General features: G+C 37.3%; 1 protein-coding gene across 2 annotated transcripts in view; it reads right to left on the reverse strand.

Annotated features, from left to right (window-relative positions):
* UBR1 (ubiquitin protein ligase E3 component n-recognin 1) overlaps positions 1–25,396 on the reverse strand; it is a 156,341-nt gene that overhangs the window by 68,964 nt on the left and 61,981 nt on the right. For both annotated transcript variants that reach the window (XM_038009892.2, XM_008016874.3), the window contains 14 exons: positions 22,893–23,073; positions 20,512–20,573; positions 20,113–20,223; positions 18,886–18,951; positions 18,532–18,633; positions 15,732–15,795; positions 13,092–13,216; positions 10,906–10,958; positions 9,697–9,799; positions 8,530–8,578; positions 7,978–8,132; positions 5,877–5,976; positions 4,442–4,542; positions 238–324 (listed from right to left, as the gene is read on the reverse strand). In XM_038009892.2, coding sequence (XP_037865820.2) covers positions 238–324; positions 4,442–4,542; positions 5,877–5,976; positions 7,978–8,132; positions 8,530–8,578; positions 9,697–9,799; positions 10,906–10,958; positions 13,092–13,216; positions 15,732–15,795; positions 18,532–18,633; positions 18,886–18,951; positions 20,113–20,223; positions 20,512–20,573; positions 22,893–23,073 — 1,359 coding nt within the window. The remainder of the gene's footprint in view (positions 1–237; positions 325–4,441; positions 4,543–5,876; positions 5,977–7,977; positions 8,133–8,529; positions 8,579–9,696; positions 9,800–10,905; positions 10,959–13,091; positions 13,217–15,731; positions 15,796–18,531; positions 18,634–18,885; positions 18,952–20,112; positions 20,224–20,511; positions 20,574–22,892; positions 23,074–25,396) is intronic.

Consider the following 25,396-nt stretch of genomic DNA (forward strand, 5'->3'; position numbering starts at 1 on the left):
GAGCTCTACTATATATCAATTTCTCCTGTTTTTGCAAAATACAAAAATTATACTGCATTGCCATGTACTATTAATCCCCACAATATAGAAACATAATGAATAAAAGATGAACAGATCTCATATACTTTACAATAAACAGGTTTCTCCTAACAAAAAAGCAGCAGCTCCCTTATACCAGTAAAGTTCAAAGACAGAGATGAATGTCACCATTACTACAGTGTTATTACAGTGTCATACCTCATCATTCTTAACAGATTCTGATCCTGATGTGGTTGCTACAATTAAACAAGATTTTTCTCTTAATCGCTTCACTGTGTCAAACATCTGTGAAAAACAGATGAAATGTTAAAAGAGTTAGTTAGACCGTTAGACCGACCAGGAACAGAAACATCCAATAATTTAATTTTGGCATCATATCTCCAAATGTCTTTCACTTAAAACTATTTCAACATATGAAGAAAAAAAGTGACTCTGTGACAAACATCTCCCCTGGTCAATGAGCAATTCAGCTAAGGAGGCGGCCACTGGTAGCACAATCAGCTGATTCAGTAGGCTGGGGGCATGCCTCTGTTAGCTTTCAAGAGATTTGCCAGGAAACAAAAATTTTTTAAATCTGAAATAACATTTTTGTGCAAAAACACATAAAAACAAAGATACAAAATGGTGACTGCTCTTTTGGAGGCAGAGCCGGGGTAATCTCAGCACTCTGGGAGGCCAAGGAGGGTGGATCACCTGAGGTCAGGAGTTAAGAGACCAGCCTGACCAACATAGCAAAATCTTGTCTCCACTAAAAATACAAAAATTAGTCGGGCGTGGTGACCCATGCCTGTGATGCCAGCTACTTGGGAGGCTGAGGTAGGAGAATCACTTGAACCCAGGAAGTGGAGGTTACAATGAGCTGAGATCGTGCCACTGCACTCCAACCTAGATGACAGAGCGAGATCCTGTCTCAAAAAAAAAAAAAGACAAAGATACAAAATGGAAAGTAAAATCCTCCTCTCCCTGATTGCAACACCTCTATCAGAATATATAATTTTTATATTTACATCTATTTTCATAAAAAGAGATGCTACCATACATACTGTTTCACACATCCTCTTTTCACTTAATCATTTATCTTCGGGGACATTTCTTTTTCTTTTTCTTTTTTTTTTTTAACAGAGTCTTGCTCTGTCACCCAGGCTGGAGCACAGTGGCACGATCTTGGCTCACTGCAAGCTACGCCTCCCGGGTTTGTGCCATTCTCCTGCCTCAGCCTCCTGAGTAGCTGGGACTACAGGCGCCCACCAGAATGCCTGGCTAATTTTTGTATTTTTAGTAGAGACGGGGTTTCACCGTGTTAGCCAGGATGGTCTCGATCTCCTGACCTCGTGATCCACCTGCCGGGCCTGTGCTGGGATCAAAGGCGTGAGCCATCGCACCCAGCCTATCTTTGGAGACATTTCCACAACAGCTTACACAGAACTGCCTCATTCTTATTAACAAAGGTCATGGTTTCAGCATGAATACATTCATTAATTCATTCATTAATGCATTAATTCATTCGACAGAGTTTCACTCTGTCGTCCCGGCTGGAGTGCAGTGGCACAATCTTGGCTCACTGCAACCTCTGTCTCCCAGGCTCATGCCATCTTCTCACCTCAGCTTCTCAAGTAGCTGGGACTAGAGGCACACACCACCATATCCTTGGCTAATTTTTATATTTTTTGTAGAGATGGGAGTTTTTGCCACATTGTCCAGACTGGTCTTGAACTTCTGGGCTCAAGCAAGCCACCCACCTTGGCTTCCCAAAGTGCTAGAACTATAGGTATGAGTCACTGTGCCCAGTAAAATTTATTTATATTTTGAAGGAACCTTGGTCTCATGAGGAAAAATTTCCCATGATGAACACTTACAACATAGCTTTAAATCGACCATCTGGATAGAGTATCTAATGTTTTTAACAGCAGACACGTATGCTTTTACATATTTTGATAATAAAATTTAGTATTCTAATTGAAAATGAATTTTCAGGACTAGATCTGCAATTCATAACACCATCTCTATGGGATATGAACATTGAACTAAATGGTACCTCAACTGACTTTCTTAATAGTTACCTACTTTTGTTTGATTTTACATCTTAAAATAATATTGGCTATTTTAACACGAATACTAAATATTCATAAAATCTACTTCAAGAAGAATTTTAATAATATCATTATCTTATAGTTACATCGTTACATCATGGTTAAGGACTGTTTCTAATTAAGTAGTAAAAAGAGCTGCCCTCTTAAAGTATAAATCAGTACCAAGATTTCCAATTGACAAGAACGTGAAAAATAACTACTCTATACATTCTAATTATCAAAACAATACTTAGTAATAAACATCAGAAAATCTTAATGAATGCAATGAGTGCAGAAGCTCCATAATCCTGGTTTCATGCTTTTTGTTTTTTTTTTTTTTTTTGAGACAGAGTCTCACTCTGTCGTCCAGGCTGGAGTGCAGGGGCGCGATCTTGGCTCACTGCAACTTCTGCCCTCCGAGTTCAGGCAATTCTCCTGCCTCAGCCTCCTGAGTAGCTGGGATTACAGGTGCCTGCCACCATGCCCAGCTAATTTTTTTTTTTTTTTTTTTTTTTTTTTAGTTTTAGTAGAAACGGGGTTTTGCCATCTTGGCCAGGCTGGTCTTAAACTACTGATCTCGTGGTCCACCCACGCCGGCCTTCCAAAGTGCTGGGATTACAGGCGTGAGCCACCACACCCAGCCAGTTTCATGTTTCTATGTGGAGGTTTTCCATTCAAGTAACATTCCTGGCGTCTCTCTCCCCTGCTTATTTAATTCACTTGTCTCCAAAGGCAATGCTATCTACTCAATAGCTCAAGCACCAAATCCAGGAGTCATTTTTTATTTCCTTTTTTCTGAGACAGATTCTTGTTCTGTCACCCAGGCTGGAGTGCAGTGGTGCGATCTCGGCTCACTGCAATCTCCACCTCCCTGGTTGAAGCAATTCTCCTGCCTCAGCCTCCCGAGTAGCTGGGACTACAGGCTTGCACCACCACGCCTGGCTAATTTTTTTATTTTTAGTAGAGATGAGGTTTCACCATGTTGGCCAGTCTGGTCTTGAACTCCTGACCTCAGGTGATCTGCCCGTCTTGGCCTCCCAAAGTGCTGGGATTACAGGAGCTAGCCACCGTGCCCAGCCTCATCTTTGATTTCTTTATTTCCTTCATCTCTCCCATCAGACTGATGAGCAAGTACTACAGATTCTATCTTCATATACCTTCAAGATACACCTTAATCGGCCAGGCATGGTGGCTCAAGCCTGTAATCCCAGCACTTTGGGAGGCCGAGATGGGCGGATCACGAAGTCAGGAGATCGAGACCATCCTGGCTAACACGGTGAAAACCCGTCTCTACTAAAAAAAAATACAAAAAACTAGCCAGGCGAGGTGGCAGGCGCCTGTGGTCCCAGCTACTCGGGAGGCCGAGGCAGGAGAATGGCGTGAACCCGGGAGGCAGAGCTTGCAGTGAGCTGAGATCACGCCACTGCACTCCAGCCTGGGCGACACAGCGAGACTCCGTCTCAAAAAAAAAAAAAAAGATAAACCTTAATCACTTCAGATTCTTACTATCTGCATCTTAGCCTAGGTCATGCTTATTTCACATCAATATTACTGCAACAGTCTCCTAACAGTTTCCTTACTTCTATGCCTATCCCCTGTAATCCATTTATTCCACAGCAGTCAACACCATCTTGTACAAATATAGATTAGGTCACTTAAAATCCACCAGTATTTTCCCATTGTGCTAAAAAATTATCACTTTATGCTGACTTATAAGGACCTACAAGATCTGGCCCCCGGCTGCCCCTCTGACCTCATTGCCTACTTTTCCATCCCTCACCCATTATGTTCCAGCCATACTGGTCTTCTTTCTGGCCACCACAGAGCTTTTGCACTGTTGTTCACTCTTTCTGGAGTACTCTTCCAGACTCTTCTAAGACTGACTCCATGTCATTGAGGCCTTAGCTCTAATGTCGTATTTTGAGAGAGGCCTTCCCTAATTACCCAAAGTAACCCCTTACTCATCTATTGAATTACCCTGATATTTTCTTGTTTATTTATTTGTTTAATGTCTGTCCCTCAACTACAGTATATGTTCCATGATAGTGAGCACCTTGTCTTGTTCCATCTAGAAATCTATAAATGAGCATGGCACATGGTAGGTATTCAGTAAAGTTGACTAAATAACGACAAAAAAAATAAATAAATAAATCTTAGCTTATTTTTAAAACTACACTCAAATATAGGAAAATAGAATTATTAACATGAAGAATAAGTGACTGTGTAAACCAGTAGTAAATGGCTACAATGGTACAGCGGTTTAATTTTGGAGGCAAGCAGAGAATTCTTAAATATTTAAACCAAGACAGGATCTCTTTACTTTTCTAGTTTACCTGAAGGATCCACGTTATCATGTCCTTCTGGCCTTCTAACTGGGGAATTCCTTTGAGTTTTTCCAAAAGCATTTGTATATTCATGGCTGAACTTCCCAATCCTTTTTTAAAACACAAAATCACACATCGTAAATAAATATATACAGTCATCTCTTGGTATCCTCAGGGAATTGGTTTCAGGACCCCTATGGACACCAAAATCCACTAATGCTCAATTCCCTTATATAAAATGGTGTAGTATTTTCATAAAATCTATACACATGCTTCTGTATGCTTTAAATCATCTCTAGACTACTTATAATGTCTAATACAATGTAAATGCTATGTAAATAGTTGTTAGATAATATTGTTTTGGGAATAATGACAAGAAAAAAAATGTCTGTACATGTTCAGCACAGTGACAACCATCCTTTCCTTTTTCCCTCTGAATATTTTCAATCTGCGACTGGTTGAATCCCTAGATATGGAACCCACAGATATGGAGGGTCAACGTCTTCATAATTATGTACAAATTACAATTTCTAGTTAATGTTATTTACATTGATAACCAAGGTTTGCCTATCAATCCCTTAACTACATTAATTTTTCAATGGACGAATCTGCAATTATATGAAGTACTGGGTTATAATGATATGATCTATTAAATTTAAAAATGAGTTTAAGTCTCTCTCTTACATCTTTTACTGGCACTGCTAAGTGAAAGCTACCCTAAATATCTGTCTCTGGTCTTTTCTCTGCTTTACTCAACATCTAAGCAAAAGTGCTTAATGAGAAACAAAATTGCCAAAAATATTGAAGTGGGGGATGTCATATCCATAAACTGAATAGGTTTTTGATGTCTTCAGGGATCTAAAGAATACAGCATGTAAACAGAAAACATTTGTCTCCTATTGTTTTTATAATCAACATGCCTGGAATGTGCTTTGAAAAAACTATCTTAATCAGGTAGCATTTATTAGAAATCTAATTTAAAACTATCCTTTTCTTCCAAGTTGAATACAATGCAAAATGAACACATTATCATTCAGATTTCTAGCATTTAAAATTCAGAAACATTAATATCTTATTAAGACATGTCACATGAATGCTATGGTTGACATGGCAGAAAATATTTGATAATACTGAGATGAGGAATTAAAGTAAAAATCACCAATATATGCAACCAAAAAAAAAAAAAAAAAGGTGGCGAGATCACGTAGTAAAAAGATTGTAGTAAAGACTACAGTAAAGGATTTAAAAATATATTAGTATACTTGAAAATACTAGTTACAAACTAAGAATGCTAGGAAAAAAAATTATTTCAGGGTTACCTATGTTTTAAGGACTGACAGATTAAAACTCTGTAAGATATAAACTTTCAGGTTTGACAAACTAAAACTCCTTAAGATCTAAACTTTCAATGACAAATGTGTTGAAGAGTGATACTCAAACATACTTGAAGCCTTATGATAAAAGTCAAATGTTACTTCTTCTTCAGGAGCTTTTTGAAGCTGTTGCTTCTCTTCTAGTAAACCCAATGCCAGAATATGAAAAGCCTGAAGGAGGAAAATAAGAGATCTTTAAAATTGAGCTTCTTCAGGTAAATATATTTTTAATTTAATTTTTATTTTTTTCAGAGACTGGTCTCACTCTGTCACCCAGGCAGGAGGGCAGTGGGGCAATCCTAGCTTACTACAGCCTTAAGCTCTTCGGGTCAAGTGATCCTCCTGCCTCAGCCTCCTGAGTGGCCGGGGACTACAGGTGCACACCACCATGCACAACAAATTTTTTTTCGGGGGCCAGGGGTAATAGACAGCGTTTCACTAGGTAGACCAGGCTGGTCTTAAACTCCTGCGCTCAAGTGATCCTCCTTCCCAAAGTGCTGCAATTACAGGTATGGGCCACCATGCCTAGCAAGGTAAATCCATTTTAAGTAGAAGTATAAAAATAAGAAAGCTGATATGTAAAAAACATGCAAAGGTTTCAGCAGTTCACATTAAGCAGTTTACAGAAAGAGAAATGATGAATACACATAAGAAAAATGTTCAACCTGGCCCGGCGCTGGTGGCTCATGCTTGTAATCCCAGCACTTGGGGAGGTCAGGGCAGGTGGATCACCTGAGGTCAGGAGTTCGTGACCAGCCTGGTCAACATGGTGAAACCTCGTCTCTACTAAAAATACAAAACGAGCCGGGCATGGTAATGGGCGCCTGTAATCCCAGTTGCTTGGGAGGCTGAGGCAGGAGAATAGCTTGAACCCAGAGGCGGAAGTTGCAGTGAGCCAAGATTGTGTCACTGCACTCCAGCCTACTCCAGCCTGGGTGGACTAGAGTGAAACTCCATCTCAAAAAAAAAAAAAAAAAAAAAAAGTTCAACCTCACTTAGAGAAAAATGAGTTGAAACAAGATCATCCTATTTTTCACCTATTACAGTGGCAAAAATTTTGGTGTTTAGTAAAATATAGAGCTGGCATAGGTATTGGGAAGTAAGCACTTTTAACCATACTGGTGAAGGGAAAATAAACTGGTACAACATTTTTGGAGGCCAATTTGAAAACATCTACCAAAAATGTAAAGGCATATACCAACTACTAGGAATTAGTATGACAAATACACTCCCTTAAGTATGTAAAAACATTTGTATAAGAATGTACTTTTTATTGTTCTTTGTTACAGCAAAGACCTAGAAATACCTGAATGTCTATTAATAGGAGACTACTTAAACACATTATATCCATATGATGGACTATGCAGCTATCAAGAATAAGTAGATCTATATGCGCTAATGTGCAATGATTTCCAGAATATACAAAACTTTAACAATGCTTATGTCCTATATAGCATACTGGGACTCAGGGAGAGAAATTTTAACTTGATTTCAAACATATCTCTACAGTTTGAAATTTACTAGAGAATGTATTTATCAGTGTTATAACAAAAATTGAGGTACACATAGGGTAATGACAGCATTTAGAACCTGTAGACCAACAATACTCAAAGAAAAAGGGTTAGGCAGGTATAAATAAACATAGTGTTACAACTACCATGACATGGCATAATTAAGTAACATGTATTTATATATAACAGTAACAAGGAAAAATAGCTGCTTTCACTTTAGCTAATTCTCCTACCTCTATGAATAATTACACTTTTATCCATTTTACTAATGAGAAAATCATTATTTGCTCCTTAAATAGGAAGTGGAGAAACCCAAGACTGAAGTCTAGACCTATCTTCAAATCTTTATTATACTGTCTCCTTATAATTCAAGTAAAATTAAAAATCATGACACAATAACAACATGTCAATTTATTAGCATAAGTATGCCTGTTTCTGTTTCCATGGGTTTTATTAAAGAGAAATGGTTCCCAAGAGTAAGGATGCTAAAAACAACGAGAACACATCACTAAAAATTTGTGCTGTCTGTAAGCTATTTTTAATGACCCCTACATTTCCAGTGCTCTAGATGTGGTTCCAATTGAAGTTAGACCTGAGATCTTCTCCAGATCCCCAAGAACTCTAGGACTTGATGTAGAGAAAATATTTTGGGTAAACAAACCATTTGGAGCATTCCTTCAGTCCACAAGTTAGAATCTGTGTCTATTGCCCGCTCAAATACGGTCCTGAGAATGTACATCATGACATCACAGTTGAGAAGGTTAATCACTTTGCTGAAAGCAGGGCAGAATTCAGGAGGTGGTGGTGGTGGCAGTGCTATAGGAGGTGGGGAATGGAGGGGGAAAGAGACAAACAGGTACATTTTTATTTGGGTTATCCTACATACTAAATTGCAAATGTCAAAAAATAATAGGTTACATGCAAAACAACACATGCTTTTTTGCTACCTTTCCAGCACTGAAAATATCAATGTTAAGTGTAACGTAAGTACTATATCAGTCACCCAAAATGAACTACATTTGCTATCAATTTTAAATTCAGTCACTACTAATATATACCATATCTTAATATGTGAATAAGAAGCAAAAAGCTCTTTGCACTTCCTTGAGCTGTCCACTCTCAAAGACCAACAAAAACAAAAAACTATATGCTTTGCTGATACAAAACCACAGAAAATAATCAAAATGTGTCAATTCAGAATCTCACTTTTTACCTTCATCTTTGTTTTCTTGTTTTCGCCTTTTCTTTTGCATATGTTCAGCCTATAAAAAAAATCTGTCATTAAATATACTGCTTCGCAAGCATGAAACAAATAAAATACTTTAAAGCAGTCAGGAAAGACCCAACCACCTATTAAAATATTTTATATACTGAAGCATGTATTCAAAATGCCTCTTTGTCCTAGAAACAAAATGGTGTTCTAGAGAAAACTAATGCAAAATAGATGAGGAATATCCCTGGTCAAAAACTTAGTCTCCATTATTTTCTACTGAAAATATTTACTCAGTACCTGTTATGTACGGGGTACTGTGCTATGGGCTGTAAAGTATTTACTTTATAAGGACAAAGCCAGACATTACCTTAACTAAGTGATCAAACTTAACATGATCCTTCATAGGACAAAAGGACGTATGTGCCAAATAATGGGATGTAATATATCACTTACATAGTATTGTTGCCAAAAACTGTTTAAGTTGAATCTATTTGGTACTCTATAGAAATGCTGATGTTATGAAAGAAAAAGATGCAAAAGAATTATCTTCTAAATTAAAGGAGACTACTGGCCAGGCGAGGGGGCTCATGCCTGTAATCCCAGGATGTTGGGAGGCCAAGGTGGGTGGATCATTTGAGGTCACGAGTTTGAGACTAGCCTGGACAACACGGTGAAACCCCATCTCTACTAAAAATACAAAAATTAGCCAAGCATGGTGGCATGTGCCTGTAGTCCCAGCTACTCAGGAGGCTGGGGCAGGAGAATCACTTGAACCTAGGAGGTGGAGGCTGCAGTGAGCTGAGATCGTGCAACTACATTCCCGCCTGGACAACAGAGTGAGGCTCCGTTTCAAAAAAAAAAAAAAAAAAAAAAAAAGACTAAAGAAACATGACAATCAAATGAGGGTGGGATGATGAAGTCCATGATGCTTGATTGAATCCTGTTCCCAAGACAGCTATTAAGGACATATGTAGTATAATGAGGAAAATCTGAATATTGCCTCTATACTAAATAACATTATTGATTCAATTTTAATTCTTGGGTGACATAATGCCCTCTATTAATAAGAACCAGCATGAAACTATAGAAAAAGAAGAAAATTTTCTGTGGAGTTAGAAAGCATAAAGCAATTTAGGTTTATTTACTGAAAAGGATACTTTTTTCTACCTTGCTATGCTGGGTTTTGGAGTAATGATAGAAGTACATATTGAAGTCTTTCAATGATTCATCTTTTAGCTCATAAACTCCATGGCCTGATACACCTGGTTTCCTAAATAGATGGAAAATAAAAGATGAACTGCAGTGTTCTTGAAGTATAAAATACAGACAAAATAAAAACCTGAAAATTAATCTAGAAGTCAAATATACAGAAAAAAATTATATCTCATTTAGCTTATGAAAAATTCCATTCCAATAATAAAACTAAAAACCTACATTGTGAACACGAAGCCTAATAACAGCTAAGTTGTGTTTTATAATAATGAAATTCAAACAAATCTGGAGAAGTTTGTTTTATACTATCTAGAACTGATACCATGCCCTATCTCTAAACCGTCTTAGAGATTTAAGAGTCTCTGATGCCTAACGGTTGTCTGTTCAACTAAAGAACATTTCATTGACCTTAGGCACTTCACTGTCTAAGGTCATATCTAAAACAGCAGGGAGCCATCATAACCTTAGTAATTTGCAAATGAAAATATAGTACTGAATCCTTTATATAGTACTACAAGGAAGATCATTAAGGTCAAAAGGAGTACTCCATATTTGTTCTAAACATTAAATAGCTTTTGGTTTCTATCCAATCTCTAAGTCGAACATTTCAATGAACATTACTAGATCATAAGAAAAGCTATACCCTATTTTAAAAGTTATTTGAAACTAGTAATGTATCTGTAAACACAATACTGCAACAGGTAGATATTCACTATCAGTATCGATTTTTCAAATTTCAAAGATTAATACAATCAAATTTTTATTTCCATTTTATATACTCAAATGAAAATATTATAAAATAGTTTTAATTCTACTAGAGAAAAATCCAAAATTAGCATATAAAATTTTATAGAATAAATGAAATCATGGGTTCCGATTAACGGGAAAGAGAGTATCAGAAAAGTTCATTTACTTACTATCTAAATAAATCATCTAATATCATAAATGAGTATTTCTTATTCACTTTTCAAAAACACTCATTTTTTCAACAAACAGGTGCTAAGTGTCTACTGTGAGCCCCTCACTGTCACCCTTTCTAATCTGTATTCCACTCTTATTCTTGGGAGTTCAGGTTAAGAACTTCAGAGCTTCTACAAAGTATCCAAAGTACAAGAACAAAGATCAATCTACCTTTTAGAATAAACACAAATATTAAGCACTTACTTAAATGTGGCCACTTTGTTTATGACATTCTCTAAGCCAGTTTCATTATTTTCCTGTTGAAACAATATTTTTGTCATTTTTACCTTCATATAATGACTTCCACTTCATTGTGAAGTGAAATACATTTTCAACTGCATCTCTGAAGTACTTTGTAAATAATTTTAAAAAGTTCAATTTCCACTATTAAAAAATTAGGTCTAAAACCAATTATCTATGTTTTGGGAGACCAACTTCCTAAGAGATAAGATGTATGTATGAACTGTTTAAGAAATGTTATCTAAGTTTGCCTTCATATGTGTGTATAAGTACACACATACATCTATGGCATACACACACAGTATTACCAATACTTCAAAGAAAAGAAGCTCTTCTTTATGTAGTATATTCAACACCCCCATCATTTATGTACATGCCCATGCTATACTAATCCCTAAAACCAAGGTAACAAAATTAATGAGCTCCAACTAGTAATCTATAGCAATACACATGTCTAGATGTCCTAATCTACCTTCTGCAAATATAGTAAGTTTTTTTCTGATTGACTTGATCTTTTCCTTTAAACAGGGGACACTATTTTTTTACAAAGTTATTTAAAATTAAGATAAAGACCTAGTCAAACTACTACAGTAAGCTCAGATTCCTGCAGTCTTGTAAAGAAAAGAAATGTAACCTTCTTTAAAAATATATATACTTGGCCAGGTGCAGTGGCTCACACCATTAATCCCAGCACTTTGGGAGGCCAAGACAGGTAGATCACGAGGTCAGGAGTTCAAGGCCAGCCTGGCCAACAGAGTGAAACCCCGTCTCTACTAAAAATACAAAAATTAGCCGGGCTTGGTGATGCACACCTGTAGTCCTAGCTACTCGGGAGGCTGAGGCAGGAGAATCATTTGAACACAGGAGGCGCAGGTTAGGTTAGCCAAGATGGCAGCACTGCACTCCAGCCTAGGCAACAGATAGAGATGCCATCTAAATATGTAAATATATATCTATTTTCATATTCATTCCTTGGCCGGACGTGGTGGCTCACACCTGTAATTCCAGCACTTTGGGAGGCCAAGGCGGGTGGATCACTTGAGGTCAGGAGTTCCAGACCAGCCTGGCCAATATGGTGAAATCCCATCTCTACTAAAAATACAAAAATTAGCCAGGTGTGGTGGCACGCACCTGTAATCCCAGCTACTCGGGAGGCTGAGGCAAGAGGATCGCTTGAACCCGGGAGACGGAGGTTGCAGTGAGCCAAGATTATGCCACTGCACTCCAGCCTAGGTGACAGAGCAAGACTTCGTCTCAAGGAAAAAAAAAATGTATATATAGTGTGTATATATATACACACACACACATATATACATGCACATACACACACACACACACATACATATATCCCTATTCTACCTCTTTGGAAAGTCTTGACAGCACAGATAAGTATAATTATTTTTTAAGAATCATTTTTCTAATTCATATTCAAATCTTGGAGGGAAAAATATCAGACTCATAATCTGTAGGACTATTACCACAGTATCTGTATATACAAAAATACAAATACCATCTGTGGCGGTCATGGTCATGTGAATGCACCTTGCAGACATCTAATTACAGGAAGTAAATGACTACGTGCCTCAACTGCTGTGCTCTGGTGAAACCAAGGCCAAGTTTCTCACCAGTCATTCCCAGACAATGAGCAAGGCAGAGGTACTCATGCAGGCTCATTCTGGGAGACATGGGAAGGCACAGATGGAAAGTCCATTGAAGGCCAGCAGTCTGGGATGCTTCTATTTAACTTTCCTTCCCTCTTTATTTCACTGGGAATCAGATTTGCATCAGAATCTGATGGCTCCCCTTTTCGTTCCCAGATCCCTCACCATTGTCTTTAATAAAAATCTTAATGTTTTGTTACAAGATTTGTTTCTCAGAAGACCCAGATTAACACACCACCCAGTTTCAGTATCTCAGGAAGTTCCCTTTTTTCCTCTAGAGTAATCTTTATTTTAAAGCAAACAAAAAGTAAAGGAGTTTCTCCCAGAATTAAAATTTATACCACTAAAGGATGAAAGTGATTGGTTTACATCTATAAGGTAATAATATAGGACTTTCTGCCTAAAATTTTGAAGTAGTTTCCAATTAAAGAAAAAGAAAAATCTACCCCATCTTGAGGTAAATAGAGATAAAATCAAAATCAGACTTACATTCTCAGGTAAATTTTTGGCAATGGCACTGTGTGGCATAGGTTCAATGCAAAGCAAGTGAATAATTTCTCTCATTGTGACCTCTTCTTTGGTCACATTTCCCACTCCAGGTACATAACGCTCACCTAGTTCAAACAATTTAAAACAAAAAAAAAAGTAGAATAATTGTTTTCTATTTAAACCTCTCCCCATCAGAAGCACTTACACACAGAACATTGCATTAAATTAAGTCTGTGAGAGAGGGGCAAGAGTTATTTGAATCTGTTCTCGCATCTGAACAAGAATCTATGTTGAAAGACAGAGGCAGAAAACTGTGACCTGAAGGAGAATCCAGGCCTTGTCTTAGCTTACTTAGACACATACACACAAACACGCATACATATACATACACATACACATACTCCACATACTCACACATTATAAACAAGGCCCCTCAAATAAATTAGCATGTGTTTCTAACCCAGAATACATGGCTGATGGCATCTGAATGAGCAGTGGCCATCACTGAATAGCTTTTCTTTCAAGATCTTTCTCAATTTTGTCTCTACCTATTATTTAACAAAGAACAAAGTGAAAACTGAAAAACAAAATACTTTAAAATGTCTTTATGTGTTAAATGACAAAACAGTAATACGTATTAAGAATGACTGGTGGTGTGAAAATGCCCACAAGGTCAGATTTCCATTTTGCATCACAATAAACTGCCAAATGAAGAGAGAAAATAGCTAAAATAAGTATGAGAACTCCACTGGTGTCAACAGCATCTAATTCCCATTGCCTTAAGAAAGCTTACCATATCTGGTCTTATGTCACCACTGATTTTCAACACTACAGTATTTGTACGAAGTCCTGATATCTACAATAGGGTTACAAAGAAACCCCTTGCCTAAGAGATTTGATGAATTCTACAAATTTGCCAAAGAAAGACTTTTTGTCAAGTGAATTCGTTTCCAACACATTCATTCCTCTTTACATTTGTAAAGCATTTTGTAATTTTCATAACTTTTCACCAAAAACAGTATCCCCTAGAATTTTAGTGCTAGAAGATACCTTAAAGATCAGGTAGGTTACCTCCACATTTTACAAATCAGGAATCTGAGGCCCAAAGAATGCAACTGCATGCTCTTGAAAGCTGGTAGCAAGGCCAAGACTAGAGCTCCTGATTTTAAATCCAAATATTTTTCTGTTTCTTAATGATTTTCCACTATAGATCAGAAATATAATTTTTTAAACAAAACTGTTGACTCCTGAAAGTAACAAACTTACACTCAGGAACAGAGCAAGTATTAACTAAAAATCAAATCACAAGAAAAAAAAACAATAAATTTGGGCAAACACAATAATAGTAAAATAACAGTAGGAATAATGAAACAGTAAAAATAAAACAGCAAAATTATACTACAATATTAGAAATTCTTCATATAGTACTCTAAGGACAAATGTAAAAATTTCCCTTGAGTTTTCATAATTTGAAAAAGTATATAAACAATTTTAAAATCTTTTACACATTCTTAATTTGCCCATTTTTTCCCATCTGCTTCTAACTGGCATATTCTGGACAGGAAGAGTTAGTAGCCTGGAAGGTTTAAGTCTCACTCAGCAATAAAGGCTTACTACCCTTTCTGCTGAAACATGTAGCTAGTCTAGCAACTAGCTCTCTGACAAACAGTAAGTAAAAATGAACCCATGTTTACAGACTTACATAACAGCTAGAATCCCCAGCTAAAGAACGATTCAAACCAAACAGCGTTTGGTGCAGTAAAGTAAATAACAAAAGCCAGAATAAGAAGTCAAGAACAAGATGATAGCCGGGCACAGTCGCTCACGCCTGTAATCCCAGAACTTTAGGAGGCCAAGGAAAGTGGATCATGAGGTCAGGAGTTCAAGACCAGCCTGGCCAATATGGTGAAACCTTGTCTCTACTGAAAAACAAAAAAAAAAGTACAAAAATTGGCCAGGCATGGTGGCGCATGCCTGTGGTCCCAGCTACCCAGGATGCTGAGGCAGAAGAATCGCTTGAATCCAGGAGGCGGAGGTTGCAGTGAGTTGAGATCGCACCACTGCACTCCAGCCTGGGCAACAGAGCGAGACTCTGTCTCAAAAAAAACAAAAAAAAGAGAACAAAATGATTGCAATGAATGCACCAGCTGGTAAAATCAACACAGACTATAACATAGCATATATTTGTACTTAATAGGTTAGAATGTAGTGTTTCTGCACCGAATATTTATATTAATCTCAACTGAATTATAAGACACATTTCTATGGGTTGATGTCATAACTTGATAGACATTATTTCTGGCAAGGAACACTCTTTTTCTTTTCTCTAAGTAACCTTAACAAAGCTAAGTATGACCAATATTTGCACAAAATGATTAAACAGAATGACACAATGAAAATATATTTTACTTAGACCTATAATATATATAAAAATTTTAGCACTAAATGACCTCCAAATTAGTCAAAACATTTACAAATCAGGTACTGAAAAATAAAAATGTAAAATCTGTACTTTTGCAAAGGTGATTTTCTAAGTGCAGTATTTGAATAAGGAGTAAAATGATCAATTATAGTTCATATAAATGGTCTCTCTAAAAAGTAACCCATGTTCTATTTCAAAACATTGTGTTTTAATCTTACCCACAATATAGATGAGGACCTGAAGCATTTCTTCTATTAGTGTATTATATTGTTTAATCAAATCCTATAGAACCAAAAAACAGTAAATTAGTTAGGCAAGAACCAAAAACCTCCATAAAACATGCATTTCTGGATGAGACTCATGGTCCATCCAGTCTAGTATTTTTTATCCAGTCTAGTATTTCTGTGTGTGTGTGTGTGCACAGCACAAATAGTTACAATCATTCCCTTTTTTGACATCAAATTCAACAATACCTGGCATATAATTGCAAAATACTGTCATCGTTTTCATTATCATTATCGCCCACATAGTCATAAATCAGCACACTAATGCTAATCTTCAGCTCTTCCTCTATTATTTGCTGCCTTCTTACCTGGGTTAGTGAGAAAGTGCCCTCAAATAGACTCCCAACAGTTATATGGTGAGAGTATCCTTCTCTAACACATCCCTCATTTAAACACTATTAAATCAGATACTGATTTTCACTAAGTATAAAACAACTAAAAATTAGCTCTGCATTTTACACATTCTTAATTTGCCCATTTTTTCCCATCTGCTTCTAACTGGCATATTCTGGACAGGAAGAGTTAGTAGCCTGGAAGGTTTAATGTTAGCCCTTTGCAAGTAACTTCTATTTTTTTCATTTAAAAAAATTTTTTGGCAAGGTGCAGTGGCATGTGCCACTGCTCCCGGCTCTCCTAGAGTTGTTTAATTCTTGAATTTGATTTAGAAATTGTATATGAATTGTATAGCCAGGCGTAGTGGTGCACGCCTGTAATCCCAGCACTTTGGGAGGCCAAGGAATATGGATCACAAGGTCAGGACTTTGAGACCAGCCTGACCAACATCGTGAAACCTTGTCTCTACTGAAAATAGAAAAATTAGCTGGGTGTGGTGGCACACGCCTCTAATCCCAGCTACTCAGGAGGCTGAGGCAGGAGAATCACTTGAACCCAGGAGGTGGAGGTTGCAGTGAGCCAAGATCGAGCCACTGCACTCCAGCCTGGGTGACAGAGTGAGACTCCGTCTCAAAAAAAAAAATTATATATTTATTTATTATTTTTCCAAAGAAATTTTACTAGCAGGAATAACTTCTAATTTGAAAGAATAAAATAATGCGATTTCATGAATTCAAAAGTTAAGGACTACTTTACAGGTTGGTACTTCAAATGTTCAAACAATAAAGATGCGGCCAGGCACGGTGGCTCACACCTATAATCCCAGCAATTTGAGAGGCCAGGGCAAGCAGATCACTTGAGCTCAGGAGTTTGAGACCAGCCTGGTCAACATGGTGAAACCTCAACTCCACTAAAAATACAAAAAATTGGCCAGATGCAGTGGCTCACACCTGTAATCCCAGCACTTTGGAAGGCTGAGGTAGGTGGATCACGAGATTAGGAGTTCGAGACCAGCCTGGCCAACATGGTGAAACCCCGTCTCTACTAAAATACAAACATTAGCTGGGCATGGTGGTGCACGCCTGTAATCCCAGTGACTGGGGAGGCTGAGGCAGGAGAATGGCTTGAACCCAGGAGGCGGAGGTTGCAGTGAGCCGATTGTGCCACTGCACTCCAGCCTGGGTGACAGAGCAAGACTCCATCACAAAAAAAGAAAAAATTAGCTGGGCATGGTTGCTCATCCCTGTAGGCCCAGCTACTCAGGAAGCTGAGGCAAGAAAATCACTAGAATGGGAGGCAAAGGTTGCTTTGAGACAAGATTGCGCCACTGCACTCCAGCCTGGGTGACAGAGTGAGACTCTGTCTCAAAAACAAATAATAAATAAATAAAATAAAATTTGTTTATTACCTCTGAGACAACAAAGATAAAAAATACCAATGTCATTATAGATGTACACAAATAGGACTTAAATAGGACTCTTTTCTGAGAGCAATTTGACAACATGTATTAAGAGCCTTAAGAAAAACATGTTGTTGGCCAGACACAGTGGCTCACACCGGTAATCCCAGCACTTTGAGAGGCCAAGGCGGGCGGATCACCCGAGGTCAGAAGTTCGAGACCAGCCTGGCCAACATGGAGAAACCTATCTCTACTAAAAATACAAAATTAGTTGGGCATGGTGGTGCATGCCTGTAATCCCAGGTATTTGGGAGGCTGAGGCAAGAGAATCGCTTAAACCCGGCGGGGGCAGAGGTTGTGGTGAGCCAAGATCGCGCCATTGCACTCCAGCCTGGGCAACAAGAGCAAAACTCCATCTCAAAAAAAAAAAAAAGAAAGAAAAACATGTCATTTTATCTACCAAATCCACTTCTAAAAATGTGTCTTAACAAAACAGAGAAGTATTTAAATACTGAGCTACAAATGTTTATAAGACCAACCAACTAGGAAGACCTCTTCAGTAATAGACTTCAAAGTATAATGCATCATATAGTGCAATCCTATATAGTTACCAAAATTGATATAATTGTATATTTCTTTCATGACAAGAAAAAAAAACTGCACAACATGTTGTTAAGCATAGGAAGCAGATTACAAAACATCACAGACAGAATGATACAATTTTTGCTTTAAAAACAAGCAAGACACAAACTTTAAAAGTGATCATTTCTAGGAAGCAGTGTTTTTCATGTGATTTTTTGTTAATCTACATATTCTAATTTTTCTAGATTAAAAAGATTATATCTGTGTATATATATGTCTGCCATATGTATACATATCATTTCGGGAGGTATGGTTAAGAAATAACTTAAAATATGGCTAAATACGACTGAAATAAAATATGACTAAAATAGCAACAATATGTCCTTTAAAATTAATTCACAGAATTTACAGGTTGTGTACCTGGTCTTTTGTAGATAGGGTCTTGTTAAAAGCCTCGGCAAGTTCATACCTCTGAAGTACCAATAACAAGAACTTATTGGGATCCATTAAAGATGCACCAATCTGTGAAAGAAATACAGCATCACATTTCTTGTGTATTATATGGAGAAACATTTTGTCTTATGTAGGACTGTCAAAAATTATAAAGTAAGTTTGCAGAAGATAATGTAGTAGTCCCTTCTATTTCTATGTGTCATATTCAGTTTAACGGTGAGAGTGTTTTAAGTTAAAAATTATTAGATTATCTTCTCTTATTAGAAAGAATTCAAGAAGGAAGATGAAGACACAAATATCAGAAACAATTTAAATAGGTACCTGAAGCATGATGATATCTTTATCATACATTTCTTCTCTGCACTTAACGTCTTGGTAATAAAACACCTATAAAGTAATAGGTAGAATAAATGCTAAAATAATTATTTCAAGCAAAATTCTCAAGAAAACCTATCCTTTAAACTTTCTCTAAGCTAGAAACCCCTAAAAAATCCTTAGTGGCAAAAAATAAGTTGCAAATCTATGAATCATTTAAAAGGACTTGTGAGGATGAAGTGAAGAAATATGGCATGAAATCACTTCAGAGTTAAAAATGTTCTATATTAGTTATTACTCTCACGTATAACAAGGGAATTTATTTTCCCTAAGTTTAAAATACCTACTTCAATAAAAATAAACCAATTTCTACACTCAATCATAATACCATTTTTCTTTTCTTTTCTTTTTTTTAATTTAATTTTAAGTTCCAGGATACACATGCAAGACGTGTAGGTTACATAGGTAAATGCATAATACCATTTTTCTTCCAAGTGATAACAAGACCTATCTCCCCACCTTTTAAGAAATGCAAGGCCGGGCTCAGTGGCTCACGCCTGTAATCCCAGCACTTTGGGAGGTTGAGATGAGTGGATCACCTGAGGTCAGGTGTTCAAGACCAGCCTGGCCAACATGGTGAAGCCCCATCTCTACTAAAAACACAAAACTAGCCAGGCATTGTGATGCACACTTGTAGTCCCAGCTATTTGGGAGGCTGAGGCACGAAAATCACTTGAACCCCGGAGGCAGAAGTTGCAGTGAGCCAAGATCACACCACTGCACTCCATAGCCTGGGCAACAGAGTGAGATTCTGTCTCAAAAAAAAAAGAAAGAAAGAAAGAAAAAGAAAAACACTACTCCATATTTACTCCAAAATAGAAGAAAAAATTACAAGGTGGCCTTCAATTAAGACAGATGGTGGGAAGACTAAAGGCCTCTAAGTAAGATAATTCTCAGAAAAGAACTATGTTAATGGGGAGGCCTCTGGTGTTACTACTGGCTCTCACCTAATTTATCACACAAGCATCCTAGTTTATAATTCAGATGGAATACACAGTAAACAGGATAGGAGAAATGTCTACATAGTTCTTAGAACATTCATTTCTAAGAGTTTATATAAGAGAATAGTAGCAAACACTTAGTAAAATCTAGGAACATAGGGTAAAATTATATAAGAGAAAAAAATTAGAAAATGAACACATTCATAAACATGAATAATAGGCTTTGCTGTACCTGACTAATAAGAGACAGTCCATTTCTTCGCCACATCTCAGCAACAACCTGGGCGACCAACACCAGACAACGTAAAGGATATTCCACTAGTACCTCTACTTGAAAGTCCTCCTGAAATAGAGTGAGGTCAATTTTATCATTTCTCACAGAGCTTGGATGTATCTCCAAGATACGGCACTACATATTACTCAGTTTTCTCATGTGTAAAATGGAAGACCTTGATCTAGATGACTTCTAAGTCCCTGTGACTCAGATTACAATGTACTATACGAAGATGCAAAATTACTAAATGGGAATTATTCAGGTGGGTTTCCAAATATTACTTTCCTTCTCATCCATCACCCAAGAGGTATTCAGAAACAGAACATAAGCAAATCAATACTTAGTAGAATCACTTACAAAAGACACAAATTCATGTAGTCTTGAAACAGCACCCAGCCTGCTTAAACGTACATGAAGACCTAAAGTTAAAAAAAAAAAAAGAGAAGATGAGAAAACAAACCCAATTTGTTAATCAGTTAACTCATCAAGTTTAGAAACTTGGGCGATTTGATTTGGCTGGGCGCGGTGGCTCATGCCTGTAATCTCAGCACTTTGGGAGGCTGAGGCGGGTGGATTCACCTGAGGTCAAGAGTTCAAGACCAGCCTGGCCCACATGGTTGAAAGCCCGTCTGTACAAAAATACAAAAATTAGCCAGGTCTGTAATCCTAGCTACTTGGGAGGCTGAGGCAGAAGATTCACTTGAACCTGTGAGGTGGAGGCTGCAGTGAGCCAAGATCATGCCACTGCACTTCAGCCTGGGTGACAGAGTGAGACTCCGTCTTGGGAAAAAAAAAAAAAAGAAGAAGAAATTTGTGTGATTTAAACGTATGTTTACTGAGTTTAGAAGTGACACTCTAGAATGCAGACTACTGATCTCTAATTTTGAAACGCAGAGTTACTAACATATTTAAAATCCTATACTGTGCAAGGTGTGCTCATACCTTATACAAAAATAACAGTCTCTCAAGATATCTTTATTCTGCTTTTAGCCATGTATCAAAAGAAACGAAAATTAATCTAAGTATTTTTTAATAAAAATAGAAGCAATATAAAATCACATGATGTCAATTATGCCATATACAAGCATTAACTCAAAATGGATCAAAGACCTTAAACACAGGTTTAAATATAGGTGCTAAAACCAAAAAATAAAACTCATAGAAGAAAACATAGGGAAAGGCTTCATAACATTAGATTTGACAATGAGTTTTTTGGATATGACACCAAAAGCACAGGCAACAAAAGAAAAAAATAGATAAACTGGACTACAACAAAAACTCCTGTGTATAAAACGAGACCATCAACAGGGTAAAAAGGCAACCCACAGAATGAGAGAAAATATTTGTAAATCACATATCTGATAAACAGTTAATATCTAGAATTATACAAGTAACTCCAACTGAACAGCAAAATTAAACCCAATTTAAAAATGGGCAGAGCACTTGAATAGATAGTTCTCCAAAGAAGATATACAAATGGCCAACAAACATGTGAAAAGCTGATCAAAATCACAAAATCACTAATCACTAGGGACATGCAAATCAAAATCACACAAAATCACTTCATATCCATTAGAATGGTTATTATCTAGGGGAAAAAAAAAGGAAAAATAGCAAGCGTTGAAAGGACGTAGAGAAACTGGAATCCCAGTGCATGCTGGTGGGAACGTAAAATGGTACAGCCACTAAGGAAAACAATATGATGGTTCCTCAAAAAACTAAACATAGAATTACCAAATGATCCAGCAATTCCACATTTGGGTATATACCCAAAATACTGAAAGCAAAGACTTGAACAGATACTTCTACATCCATGTTCACAACAGCACTATTCACAACAGCCAAAAGGTAGAAGTAACCCAAGTGTCCATCAATGGATAAATGGATGAACAAAATGTGGTATATCCATATAATGAAATATTATTCAGCCTTTAAAAAAAAAGGGAATTCTGACATGTATTGCGACATAAACCTGAGGACACTATGCTAGGTGAAATAAGCCAGACACAAAAGGACAAATACTGTGTAAGTCAACTTATAATAGATACCTAGAGTAGTCAATGGGTAAGTATTGTTTAATAATAATAATATTATTCTATTTCAGTTTTGGCAATTTCATTTTTAGAAGATAAAAAGCTTTTGGAGAAGGATGGTGGTGGTCGTTGTAGAAAATGTGAATATACTTAGTGCCACTGAACTGTACACTTAAAAATGGCTAAAATGATAAGCTTTATGCCATGTACATTTTCTTATCATTGATAATATAAATATATACACTTCAGTAAAGATATTTTTTAAAAACCTTGACAAATGAATGGCCAATTTACATGGAAATGCAAATGATTAACGAGAATCTATGATTTCTTCCTTTTAATGATAAAGAATGATAGAGATAACACACTAATGAAATTGGTCAGAGAGGAAGTTTAGAAACCAGCAACCAGATTTTATTATATTTAAAGTTGGGTGGGAGATGAATTACCACATTAGTCCGTAAGTACACACTATAAGGATCCATAAGTCAACCCAGATAAAACAAAGCTCAGGTAAATAAGCATCTTTAAACAGGTGTTCTAGTGGCAGCTCCTTGAAGGGCAGTGACAGCCCTTAACTGTAGTATCTGACCTGAGCATGTCTGAACATACTGAGCACAGAACAAAAATAGAAATGATTCTACTAAATGAGTATCTAGAAACAAAGCTAACAGGTATATGCAAAAAGAAAAAACAAACACTCACCAGCAAGGGTCCTAGAGAGTGGCAGATGTATGCTTACAAGATCCTCAGATACTCTGTAGGACTTCGTTTCCAAACTATGTCCACACAATTGTACTACTGTCTTGCTACTAGATATGAAACTGGTACTGCACCTCATCACAGCTTTGTGACATTCTTTATAAGCCACAAGTAAGAGTTCTTCCTAAGAGGAAAATAAGAATACACAAAGTTGACAAGTTGTCTACTTCAACACTCCTTTTTTTTTTTTGAGACAGCCTGTCCTGTGGCCCAGGCTAGAGTACAATGGCATAATCACAGCTCACTGCTCAACCTCCTGGGCTCAGTTACCTGAGGTGATTCTCCCACCTTAGCCTCCTGAGTAGCTGGGACTACAGGCACGTGCCACTATGCCCAATTTTTGTATTTTTTATAGAGGCAGGGTCTCCGCATGTTGCCCAGGCTGGTTTTGAACTCCGGGGCTCAAGTGGTTTGCCTACCTTGACCTCCCAAAGTGCTAGCATTACAGGTGTGAGCCACCATGCCCAGCATAACATGTATCATTCAATAAATATTTACTAAATATGAGTGGAAAATTGTTCTATGTATTACTAAGTCTACCTCCACAGGATCTGCAAACTTGCAGGAAACATAAGATATACCCATATATGCACTTTTATAATTAAAGTAAAAAATAAGTACCATGTAAATGGTACAAACTAATTGCTCTAAGAGGGGGAAAAAAAAGAATCACAAAGAACTGGGAAGACATATTTCTGAAAGCAGCTTCTGATGGGCCCTAAAAGAATATGCAGAATTTAAATATGAGGAAAGATAAGGAGAAGATGGCATTCTAAGCAGAGATATAGAATAAATAAAGACAAAAATAAGAGAAATACAACTCCTATTCGGGCAGTGGAGAATAAAGAGTAGATAAATGAAACAATTTATGGATGAAACAAAGCATTTGAACTGGAAATATGCCTTGGCACAGGCATGTGAATACACTGAGGGATTCTGCAGTGTAATGATGTAGTCAACACACTGCTTCAAGAAGAATAAATGTGGGTCATTGAAGATGATAGATTGGACAGGATAAAGTTAGGAGATACAGAAACCAACAGGAAGATGACTATGAAGTAAAGTGCTAAGGGTCTGAACTAGGATGGGGCCGTCACAACAAAAAAGAATGAACCCATAGAAAATGATTAGGATTATAAAATATATTTGGGATTAGGAAGAATAAAATCTGGGTGACTATAGTAGGAACAGAGAAGTTAAAGACCATTCTTTTAAGACAGTGTTTCTATTTTTATCTTGAAAAAGGAACTCCATGGTCAAACAGATGATTTGGAAATATCCCTCTCAGAAATCAGCATACTGACTAACTAAAGGGTTTTAGAAATTCATTAGTGGCTGGGCGTGGTGGTTCACGCCTGTAATCCTAGCACTTTGGGAGGCTGAGGCCCGCGGATCACGAGGTCAAGAGTTTGAGATCAGCCTGGCCAATAAGGTGAAACCCCATCTCTACTAAAAAATACAAAAAAAATTAGCCGGCGTGGTGGCGCACACCTGTAGTCCCAGCTACTCGGAAGGCTGAAGCAGGAGAATCGCTTGAACCCAGAAGGCGGAGGTTGCAGTGAGCCAAGTTCGTGCCATCACACTCCAGCTTGGGTGACAGAGCGAGACTCCATCAAAAAAAGAATGAAAGAATGAAAGAATGAAGAACGAAAGAAAGAAAAGAAAAGAAGAAAAGAAAAGAGAAAAGAAAAGAAAAGAAAAGAAGGAAGGAGGGAAGGAAGGAAGGAAGGAAGGAAGAAAGGAAGGAAGGAAGGAAGGAAGGAAAAAGAAAGAAATTCAGTAGCTTTAAAAACAAAAAAACAAACCAAAAAAAAAACCCTCCTTTTGTTTAACCTAACATTTCTGAATCTTACATGAACCCAGAACACTTTTCCCTTCAAAACACCTGTTGACATTGAACATACAGAATATAGTGGCTCTGAGATTTCCTACACGGATGAATTTAATAGTAATGTCACTAATAAAACAAGGATAATCAAAATGAGAAAATACAAGTTGGAAGTAGAAGGAAACGATGACAGGTCCATTTAAAATATTCTGAGTTTGAGGCCAGGTGTGGTGGCTCATGCCTATAATTCTAGCACTGTGGGAGGCCAAAGAAACAGAATCACTTGAAGTCAGGAGTTTGAGACTAGCCTGGGCAACACAGAGAGACCTTGTCTCTGCAAAAAATAGAAAAAAATTAGCTAGGTGTGGTGGCATGTGCCTGTAGTCCCAGCTACTTCGGAGGCTAAGGTGGGAGGATCACATGAGCCTAGGAGGTCAAGGCTGCAGTGAGCCATGATAGCGCCACTGTACTCCAGCCTGGGTGACAGAGTAAGACCTTGTCTCACACACACACATGTACACACATGTAAGATCTAAACAAGAATGTCTGGCCCACAAACAGAAGTGACACTGTAGCTTAGGAGAGTCATCCCTATGAACTTTTAACTAAGTGGTAGAAA

The sequence above is a fragment of the Chlorocebus sabaeus genome, chromosome 26 (assembly GCF_047675955.1).
Source record: "Chlorocebus sabaeus isolate Y175 chromosome 26, mChlSab1.0.hap1, whole genome shotgun sequence".
Classification (NCBI taxonomy): Eukaryota; Metazoa; Chordata; class Mammalia; order Primates; family Cercopithecidae; genus Chlorocebus; species Chlorocebus sabaeus.